This window comes from Merops nubicus, unplaced genomic scaffold (genome assembly GCF_000691845.1).
Source record: "Merops nubicus isolate BGI_N331 unplaced genomic scaffold, ASM69184v1 scaffold17960, whole genome shotgun sequence".
Taxonomy (NCBI): Eukaryota; Metazoa; Chordata; class Aves; order Coraciiformes; family Meropidae; genus Merops; species Merops nubicus.
Window position 1 is genome coordinate 1,476 of NW_008585010.1, and position 11,070 is coordinate 12,545.

General features: G+C 40.6%; 1 protein-coding gene across 1 annotated transcript; it reads left to right on the plus strand.

Annotated features, from left to right (window-relative positions):
* Positions 1–5,346: 5,346 nt before the first annotated feature.
* LOC103778645 (general transcription factor IIE subunit 1) lies at positions 5,347–5,822 on the plus strand (the record flags this gene model as incomplete). The annotated part of the gene is made up of 1 exon (XM_008946245.1): positions 5,347–5,822. A coding segment is annotated over exon 1 (448 nt), but the record flags the coding sequence as incomplete, so codon positions are not given.
* Between the last annotated feature and the right edge of the window lie 5,248 nt (positions 5,823–11,070).

Genomic DNA, 11,070 nt, shown 5'->3' on the forward strand with positions numbered 1-11,070 from the left:
GTGAGAAACAGTTATCAAGCTTTTTCCCTTTGGAAAAAAAAAAAAAACAAACCCAAAACCTTACCACCTCATATAATGAGGGCCAATGTGGAGGAGTCTCCAAAATGTGCTTCTCCTGGTATATGTTCAAATTGTAGGAGTTTCTGATGTTTGTGGTTAAAATGTTCCAGCAGCTTCACATTACAGTCGAGTCATTTTAACATCTTTGCCACCACTTGGGGAAAGCTCACTCTTCCACAGCCTTACCATGCTTTCTTCTCTCTGCTTTGCGTAGGCTCTAGTCTGACAGCCTAAATGATTCAGTTCTGGAACTTTCCCCCCTTAATCCTCCCTCTAAAATATTCAAATTTTTTGACATGTTAATTTTCACTTATTTTTCAGCTTGATTGACCTCGCTGCCTGAATAGGTGACTGGCAGAATGGGTGGGGGTTGTGGCTGAAGGCTGGGGAGGAGAAGAGTGAGTTCTTTATGATAGGGTATAATTTAACATAAGGTGTGACAGGAAGTTGTACCTTCACAATTCTAGCCACCAAGATTTGCCTTCAGTAAACAGTGTGCTCCATTTTTGTTTACAGCTACAACTGTAAACACTTTGTTAATGCTATTGTCTAGCTGAAGTACTTCTGAGTGTTACATCTCTACACATGCACAAAAGCTCCTTTGGTTTATTGACATCCTGATGCTGTTTCATGATGTTTAGATGACCAGTGTGATTAAGGATTACATCCCAAGCCTGCATTGTTCCATTCCTGCCTTGCATGGTTAGGCCTTGTAGCTTATCATGTGTGGTTTCACGTATTTTTACTTGTGAAGTTAGGTGAAAATATCTTAATTTCAGCCAGACCTTCCAGCTTTTCTCTGTGCAGCCACAGCACATCTTTGCATCTTAAGAAAACCCTCTGATAGCTGTGGCATCCTGGTTTCGGTTTATGGAATGCCAACAAGGAGGTAGGATTTGAGTGAAAGCAGCTTGTTCTCTTCTCCTTTCATACTTCAGGGCAGGTCCTGGAAATAAAATACATGGTTTCTCATCAAGATGTAGTAAGGAGGAAGGCTGAGCAGCAGTGTTCCTGAAGTCTCCAGGGAAAGGAATTCAGTAAGCTTTTGGTAAAATGCCACAAGTCTTTAGGTTTGCAACTAATTTGGGATAAAGGCAGTTCTGGGTAACAGGGACATGCAGCACAGATCATCCACTTGCTGCAGAGAAAAGCAAAAAAAGCAGACTTGAAAATGGAAGATTTTGTGCCATTTTCTGGAAGGAGCAAGTAGCAGCTGAGGTTACACTGTACAGACATTTAAAATCTTGATGGTGTATTTTCCTATTGTGGTTCTGAAATTTGTGCTTTCCCTCTCTGTACTCAGGAAGGTTCAGAATCGCTCATCTTGGCTTAACCTCATCATCTTCTGAATGTTCTGGAAGACAATTTTATGTTTTATTAGAGTGAGAGACTACAAAACTGGGACCTGGTGTTTGCAAGTGACTGCTGGAGTGGGATGTGGTATACGCTGGCTCCTGGAAGCCTGTTATACTTTGCCACATTTACAGGTGAGGAACTCTCTTCTTATAATCTGATTTTGATTTTTCCTGAGGAAACTGTCAGTGCTGTAAGCAGGTAATTTTTATTGCTTTTTAAAGCAATACCTTACGGTAGAAGAGAAGCCTGCAGAAACATTTGTTTTTCAAACAAATCATCAAAACCTGGTTTCGAAGATGTGGAAAAGAGCAGTAACAATGTAAATTTGATGTATGGAAAAAATAATCACCTTTCCAAATGGGAACAATATACCTGGTATACTTAGATTCCCAGACAACCCTGCAACTCCCAAGATTTCCTCCAAAAGAGATCTGAGGTGTTATAAGGGGTTTGCATGCACAAATGAGTCTGAAGAGTAGAACACTTCCATTTTCAGTATCCTGCTTTTAAAATATTCACCTTGTCAAATATATGAACAGTGAGACCTAAATTTTTTGAGGTAAAGTTACTAATGGAATCAATATAAGCCTCAGAGTTACAAGTTAAAAGAAGCTGATTATTTGCAGTATTGGATAAAAATTCAGGTTAATCTGTGGGATAACTTACATTTGAATAACCTGCACTTCTAATTTCACCTGCACTGTGGCTTCTAGGTATTGTTTTTTTAGCACTTCTCATCTTTTCTCCTAGCTTTAGTCAGGAAAAGCAGAAAGAAGAACAGATCCGACCTCCTTTGCACAAATCCTGTTAGGAGTTCACAAAAGAATTCTTGAAATCCTTGTGCATAAAGAAGGGTTCAGTTATTTTGATGTTGCATCAGGAAAGCCCTGACCAGTGGAGATGTCTGCTCAGTTGAATTTCTGACTTCTGTATGGTCTTTGTTTTTTTTTTTTTTTTTTTTTTTTTTTTTTTTTTTTTTTTTTTTTTTTTTTTTTATGGTTGTTTGCTTTCCTCTCAGTTTTCTGACATCTCTAGTTATGCTCAAGACCTACGCCTCAGCCTGAGGGATGATCTCCATTTTGCAGACTGCACCCTGATTTTTCTTAACCCAACAAAACTGGCTTTACAGAGTAACTTTAGGTCTTTCTTCCCAGTATTGTCTTTTATGGGCAGGTCAATATTTTTTCTTACCTGTAGAGAATTTTTAAAAGTTCCTTACAATTTTTTTTTAAAGTTCAACCCTGACTATTCCTGCTATATCTGTAATACAGAACTGAATTCACATAATCACCCAGGACAATTCCCCAACAGCTGTCTTCTATAATAATGCCCATGTTTAAATTTAGAAGTTTTTCATCTGTGTGTTTCTGAATATCATCTTGTCCAGTGTGCTGTATTATTTGTGCTGTAGGTGCTTACTGTGTGGTGATTTATCCTGGACATTGTTTTGCTTTTGTTTCTTCCATGGCAATGTCCCTTGATGTTCACAAATTATTAAAGTCTGTACAGACATTGTTATGAAACAGATGCACGTCCATTAAAACCTTGTTAGGAGATGTTATCATATTTCTTTGCACAAGTAATTAATTCAGGTTTGACTTACTGCTGCGATGGAAGGTGAAATCACTGCTCAAGGATGCAATGGTAAAGTCCCCTGCTTTTGAATTTTAAACTGACATTCCTGTGGCACTGGATTACCATCTGTGAGCTGGTTCACTGTCTGTCTTGCCTGGTGAAAGGCAGTAAGGATTTGGAGCTCATGTGCTGTAGCCTGAGATTCTTCATGGCAGGGTGGCCAGATGTCAGCTTTTCCTGGAGAAACAAATTGGTATACCCTGGCCTGGTCAGTCCTGGCAATGGTACGTGCCCTCTCATGCCTTCGTTCTGTATCACCTCACTTATATAGGAACATGATTAAGACAGAATGGTTTGTGGTGTTTTCAGGATGCTGGTATTTCCATATATCCGTGTCTGTAAGAAAACCAGTGTTACACTCAAGATGCCCATCATTACCTGAGGATATTGAATATTTGAATATCACTAAAAATCCCTAGTAGAGGAGAAGAAATAATTATGTAAAAACTCTTGTTCCCACTATATGGAAAAAAAAAATTATAGTTATTTGCACTAAGAAAAATTACTAAATCTATTGCTGAAAACCAAGGGGAAAGTATATACTCTTAGAGGTGGTTTTATTTCTTGGTCCTTTGTAGGTCTCAGCTTAAAATGTTTGAGTGCATTATTCAGGAGTGAGATGTGCTTATTAAGAACACTTTTCTACATTTTTGCTAGAACTGGTGTTCTGAAGGTCACTGTGCCCAATGCAAGTTGTGTTGCCAAGTTTCTTCTGGGGGCAGTGAACTGGGGAGAAGTTTTGGGGTTTGAGATCAGCATTTCAGCTTTATTAATTCAGAGGTTTTTACTTCCTTAATCTCCTTTGAGGTGCCAAGTTTTATTTAAAATCGGTATTCACATTAATGTTACACTGTGCTTAAATTCTGAATAAGAGTTAATCAACTTGAATAAATAAAGGCTTCTGGCCAGCTTCTGCGTTGACATTGATTTATAGTAGCAGCACGTTGCTGACAGATTCAGACAAAAGCAGGATTTATCTTTAAGTGACTGTAAGACTGTAAAAATATCAACAGAACAAAGCTGATTTTTCAGGGACAGAGTCCTGTGGTGGTATTCAGGTTGGGTCTGGCCTGGAGATTAAAAAATACTCTATGGCTAACTCATGATGGGACATCCTTTATTGCTAATGCTTTTACCTTTAATGCGAAGTTCTGTAGAACTATCCTGTGTGTGAGGATGAATCATTATGTATCTGGCATGCAAGAGAAAGCTAACTGACTCTAGAAGTGCTTGTTTCACCGCTAATTCATGCCACGATAAACATATTTTAATTTAATTTCTTTGAAGGGAAGCTGAAGCTGGACATCTAGGCATTGCTTTCTCTAAGCTATTCTCAGTGTGCCAAACCAGCAGTCAACAGATGTTGTTCAGTTCATTTTGGTTTGAACACTCTGAATGCCATTTGGCCCTACGCTAGAGAAGAAAAGCTCAGGCAGGGAAGCATTTTAAGAGATAAGAATGAACATGAGTTGTGTTTTTATTTTGTTTTTTTTTACACAAGAGGCAGAAAGGACAGAACAAACTTAATCTATGTAGTGTTAAACTCCAGAATCCACAGCCTGATTGCTTTGGAATTGCACTATGAGAGGTTCTCCTCGGTTGCAGAAGAGGGTAGGGATTGGGGAGAAGTAAAGCTTCAATGAGTAATGTTTGCTTGACATTTTTTGAGAGGGCAGTTTTTCCTCATTAAAACCAAAAAAAATCCAAGTGGGCTACTGTGTTAAATTAGTCGTCTTAGCTGATGGAAGTGAGTCATCAGCTGCTTGGTTAGTAGAGCTTGGAGATTTCAAGGGGGTGTCTTAGTGTGGGGAGCATAGAAAAGTTCTGTAATGGCATTTGTCAAAAAGGATGTTACAGATTTTATGATGGTTATGAAGAAAACAGGATACCGTAAGACTCCTCCACTCTCTTGGACTCTCTTAGGACCTTCCCTGCTGTAGCTTTTTTTCTACTTCTCCCAAACTACAAGTCTCAGCTGATCATGGAGCTGTCTGCTGGAGCTCAGCTTCAAGACAGCTTTCTTATTTCAGCTCTGTTGCTTGTGACTGAGCAGAAATGAAATCTGCTGTTATGGTACCAATTTCTTGTGTGCTTTAAAAAAGTTTCCATCATCATGTTATCAGTGAAAAGTACCATTTCCTAATTCTGCTTTTGTAACACCTTCAGGAGACAGCAGAGGACTTGGGAAAGCAAAATGGAAAATACTCTGTCTCTTTCTTAGCTATAAGTGAGATAAATTAAAACTTCTGAAGTCAGACTAGCTAAGAATATATCTGCCTTTTTTTCATTGCAGTATACATGAAACTTGAGATCTGAACCTGCTATGACTGACCCAGACGTCCTCACTGAGGTCCCAGCAGCTCTCAAACGCCTTGCCAAATATGTGGTGCGTGGCTTTTATGGCATTGAACATGCTTTGGCTCTGGACATTCTCATCAGGAACCCCTGTGTGAAGGAAGAGGACATGTTAGAGCTCCTGAAGTTTGATAGGAAGCAGTTGCGAGCTGTCCTCAACACCCTCAAGGGTGACAAGTTCATCAAATGCAGGATGAGGGTAGAGACGGCTCCAGATGGCAAAACCACCCGTCATAACTACTACTTCATTAACTACCGCCTGCTGGTCAACGTGGTGAAGTACAAGCTGGACCACATGCGGAGGAGGATTGAGACCGACGAGCGAGACTCCACCAACCGCGCCTCTTTCAAGTGCCCCATTTGCTTCAGCACCTTCACAGACTTGGAGGCCAACCAGCTGTTCGACCCCAGGACAGGTAAGAGCACAGATTAACAGAATGCCCTTGCTCTCTCCTTTGTCATGCCAGTGCTGGACTTTAAGGGGACAGACTCTTAGGCTAACTCTTTTGAGCCTGGCCGGAGATGGAGGACACTGTTTCTGCAGGTGGTAAATATCTGAGTAAAATATAGAAGTGCTGCAGATTGTTGCTGTGACCTAAACAGTCATATTCTGTTGCCCTGCTGGTAGTTGGTTTGGTAATGGATGCAGCAGACATACAGTCTGTAGAGACTGCCTGAGTGACAGGCAATAGAGAAATTGAGGTCTTGTCACAATCAGTTTCAAGGGTGGATAATGCAGTCTGTCCTTGTTGGAAGCTGGTGGCTTTTCAGTGTAATCTGCTCTTGCCTGTAAATTGTATGACTTACTGGTAGCTTGTGGCAAAGAGGGCTTATAAATAGAGCTGACTTTGATATGCAAAAAAATTTGTAATTTAGAGATGGTCATGCAAGGAGGGAGTTGTTACTGTTCAATTTTCTTCTAGCCAGTTCATTATACTGCACAACCTTGCTTCCCTAGTGAAAACTAGTCTTAGGAATGTTAATAGAAATTAATTACAAACTTCCTGTGGCTGGGAGTAAACAAGATTCTTTTTCAAGTGTGTGTGTCAGTGGAGGTGTCTGTCTCTCATGCATATGAAATAAGAATCTTTTCTGGGTGTCACTGTGTACAGGGGCACTCCAAATACTTTGTCTCTTCTGTGCTAGGGAAGAGAAGGAAGAACAACCTGCACCTGATGAGATCCTATTTTGCTAGTCTAACCTAGGGCTGTTTTGTGAGGAAGGCAGGGAGAAGGGTCTGGGTTAGTTTCTTTACTTCTTAATTTTTTCCTTTTGAATTTTTTGTCCTGATCTTGCTTTTCCCAGAAAAATAAAAGAGCAAGAGTCAGGTGGGCTCTCAGAAACATTAGAATGTGGAACTTTGTGTCAACTACTGTAAAAACATGTAAAACTGTTACTGTAAAACTGTAAAAATTCATTGTTTAGTGGTTTTGAAGCTTTTAATCTAGGGTTGCATCAGATGGCTAATCTGCTTTGGAGAAGGGCAAATGCCCAGCAGGTGTTCAGCTTGAGTTGTGGGTTTTTTTTTTTTTTTTTTTTTCTTTCCTGCCTCCAAAGATCAAGGGCTGTGAAACTCCTTTTACTTGAGCAACTGTGAAAATGACATTTAATACTAGAGAGGCAGAATCTCTTAAGTGGAATAATGATTGTTGCTGTCATTGGTGCAGTTCTCCAGTAGAAGTTGCTCCCTCATGGAGCCCCAAAGCCAGCAGTGCCAACACAGATTTTCTGTGCTCACCACCAAGGATAGAAAGTACACATGCTCCCTACAGTGATGATTATCTGTAGCAGCTACAATTGTGGGTGTGAGGCTCAAGTGGAACAGTGCTTCAGTTTGCTTCAGCAGGGAGAGAGCAGAGAACCCGTGTAGAAAGCAAACATAGGAGGGAGTGTGAGACTCTCAGCCTGAGGGGACCTGTAACACTTGTGGGTGAATCCTCTCAGCCTGTTGTGGGTGGTGAGTTCCAAGAGCAAAGAACTGGTTGTTGAGGAGATGCAGAAGACAATAATGCTGGGATTTGGCTTTGACAGCAAGGCCTGTGTTTCAGGAGCTCATGAGGTCAACCAGGGGTTTGTTTGCAGTACAGGCAGTAGCCACCTTCACAGTGCAAAGTCATTCACTGGCACACGGAGCGTTTTGCAGGTCTGCTGGTGGAAAGAAAGGTTTGAGTGCTGCTTTGCCAGCAATTGGGTTCTCTCAGTATTAATGCAAATAACAAGATAGTTTACCTTCACTTACTATCTATAAGAATATGCCTGTCTAGAATTTATGTATGTTCTGTTTCTCCATGTATAACTTTTAAGTCAATGATAGCTTTATCTAGATAGTGCTTGATGATACTGTTGTTTCTCAAGAGCTTTTACAAGAAATACCAGTTTGAAAATGGTTCTTCAGTTACTGTTAAGAAAGGCTCATACTGTCTTCAAACCATGAGATAGCTGCTTGTTTCCATTCCAGGTAAATAAGTGGGCTGTTTTGATGTGGGTTTTTTTGTTTGTTTGTTTAGGGGAGGCTGGTTTTGTGCGTGTTTTTTTAGTTTGTTTTTGGGGGGGAGGGTCTTTTTGGTTTATTTTGTGAGAATGGCTGCTTTATATTGCAGTAGATTGTGTTGTTTGTCTGTATTTCTTGTTCTGCTGGAATCTATATTGGTAAAGAACTTGAGATGCCTTTGGATCTCCCACAGAGGGAGCTCATGAGGGCAAGGCATGTAGAGGACCAGGGTTTATCAGATGGTGGATAGCTGTCCTTTTCCAAGCATGTCTTTAGCCCTTATCAGCTCTCTACGTAAACCTCTCCAACTTGTTGAAACTCATGGCAGTACAACTGCTGAAGTGTAGGTGAAAGCCACATGAATTTCAGTCACAGTTGACCTGAGCTGCTCCTGGTCTGCAGCCATGTTGATGACATTTTCTAAAGTAAAAGGCCTGTAGGGCCAAAGTTTGTTGGTCTGTAGAGCAGGCAGAGAAGGTGTCTTCTGTGCTAGTCTAGACCAAGCTGCAATCTGTTGTTAAAAGACGTCCTGTTTCACTGGCTGCTTCTTGGCTTCTTGTTCTTGTCATTCTGGGGATGGTTTAGATGTCCTGTGTTTACTTCTGCTTCTCTCTCTTCTTCCCTGGTTAAAAATCAAATGCAACTCTGAGGAATTGTTATAGAATGAAAGCAGGGTTAGAAGAGGAGGTTATTGCTTTTGCCCGTCCTTATTAGTGTGGGTAAGGAGGTTTCCAGAATCTCTTCATGCCTGTAGCTGTGCTATCAAAATTTGTGAAATAATAGTGCTTGTGAAGAGCAGGTCCATAAGGTGGATCTGCAGTACTCTTTAATTTTTACCACAGCGTCTGTGTCTGTTTTGACTTTTGCAGGGGTCTGTTTCTTAGATGTTACTGGTTGTCAAATGGAGACTTTTTCAGCTCTCTGCCTGACTCCGTTTGTGAATAGCTTTGAAACAAACTGAAACGTGTATTTTCTTTTTGAGAGATGGTTATTGATGGTTTTGGAAGGTGGAAATGTGTCTGCTTCAAGAAAATAATTGATAGTAACAAGGATGTGTTTTCAGGGCACGAAGGTATAGATGTGCTTTTGTTGCTGTTCATTGAATTTATTTGGAAAAATATTTTCCTACTCTGTTCAGAGTGTGCCTCTAAGATAATTTTAAATGTATACTTAAAATTTCAAATGTTACTTTGAGACTATGATCTCTTTGCTTTTAAAAGTATTATATGATTTTTCTCAATCGCTTTTTCTGCCATTTCAACCCAAAAAGCTCCAAAACCTTAATATGCTGTCAGGGGTTGAACAAACACTGTCTGATACTTGTAGGAAGTTCAAGGACAGGAATAGTGCAATATTAAAGAAAACATCAGACAGTGGAAGTCACGGTGATGAAAAAACTTGAATTTTGCTGCTGCTTCAACTGACAGAGGGATCTTTTGAAAATGAAAAGAAACACACGTTGTGTTGGAGGAGTCGCTTGGTTGTATGACTGGTGAGTGCCTGCCAGCTCTAAGCACGGTATCCTCAGGTCCTGAGTGTTAGTCCCATCTGCTCTGAAGAGCTTGAGCAGATCTCCAGATACCACACTTTCTCCTCAGTGGCAGTTCTTACTGTTGCCTCCAAAGAAGTGCTATCAGTAACTTCTGCTTTGAGAGGCAAAGGGCTTGGACACAGCAGGCTTTTATTTTGAAAAAGTTTGCTGTGGAAACTTGTAGCGAAGCTCAGAACTTTCTGAATTCACAGGGGGACAGATCTGTGGTTTGCCTCTTGACCTGGCAGTGACTTTGAGGGGAATTGGTGCAGGCTGGGTTGTTGCAGGCTGGGTTGTTACAGGCTGAGTGGGCAGTTCTCACCTGCTTTTGTGTTTGGAGATCTACAGAAAGAAAACCACCAGTGCTGTATGAATTAAAAGCCTTAGTACTAGCCTTGTGTTTCAGATGGAATGACTGAGAAAGGAAGAGGGTTGCACTTTTCCTAGATCCTAATATAAGCACCTGAAATACAGATCGTTGCCTTTCACTTGTGCCATGATCTGCTGTCTACCTGTGCTCTGATAGTTCATCATTCTTCTGTGTGATGTGATGAAGCCTCATGCAGGTAGAAAGCTGCAGCCATTCCCTTAAAGGAGTGAAGAGCTATCTCTTGAGGTAGGGATGTGCAAGGAAGACTTCAGTTAAGTAGCAGTAAAAAAAAGAGAGACTTTAAATGCATGCTGTGAATAACACTGCCAAATTCTCTCTATTCCCAGATCTATGCTGACTGTGGACACTGACATGTAAGGGGCATTGGATTTTCAAGTGTTTCACCTAGAGATAGGATGTTACTTCATTAGGCTCTTACATAGACCTGTGGAAAGAATTTTATTGTCTGTTCTTTTAAATGTAAAAACTACAGAAACATGGTTTCTGTAGGCCAATCCCTGAACTTGCAGAGCAATCTAAACAGCATGATACCATCTTGTGGGTTTGATTTAAAAATTTAAATATTGGAGAATTAAATATGCACCAGTCTGTTCTGCATAGTGGGGGGGGGAGGGACAGGAGAATCTGCATTGTCTCACCCAGCAGAGGGAGCTGTCTTCTTTTCTCTGTACCCATGGACTTGGATGGATTCATTTATGGAATGTCACAAACCTGGAAATTAGGTTCATGGATATGTGTTCTGGAGCATGATTATGGCTAGGGGTGGTCTCTCTGGTGTGTATCCTGTCTTCTTACCCTCATCGTATTTGTAGGTCTAGTGTTGTGTTGGAGTTGACTGTCAAATTCAAGGTCAATTTGAAAGTAAGAATGTGACTAGAAACTGCAAAAGGGATAGTGGGGTTGAAATGGAGGAGTGACAGAGATGAGATCCCGCAGTGCATCACGCTGTCATTCAGCCCTGCATTTCCTTAGGCATTCTAAATACCAAACTGTACTGGGATACCAGTGCAGCAGGTGAATTTTATCTTAGAAAATATAAGGCTAGATGAAATAGTTTTTCCTCTGTTCTATTCTGGCTTTGCAATATATTTTTTTATGCAGTCTTTTGTTCTTTCACTTCTGTTACCGTGAGGAAAAATCTTGCTGTTAACATGAAATTGTAATTACAGTGGGTCTGTCTGATGTACATCTACACGTGAAGTGTCCTCACCATAACATTCAGTTAGATAAGACCTGAATAATAGCAGAAAG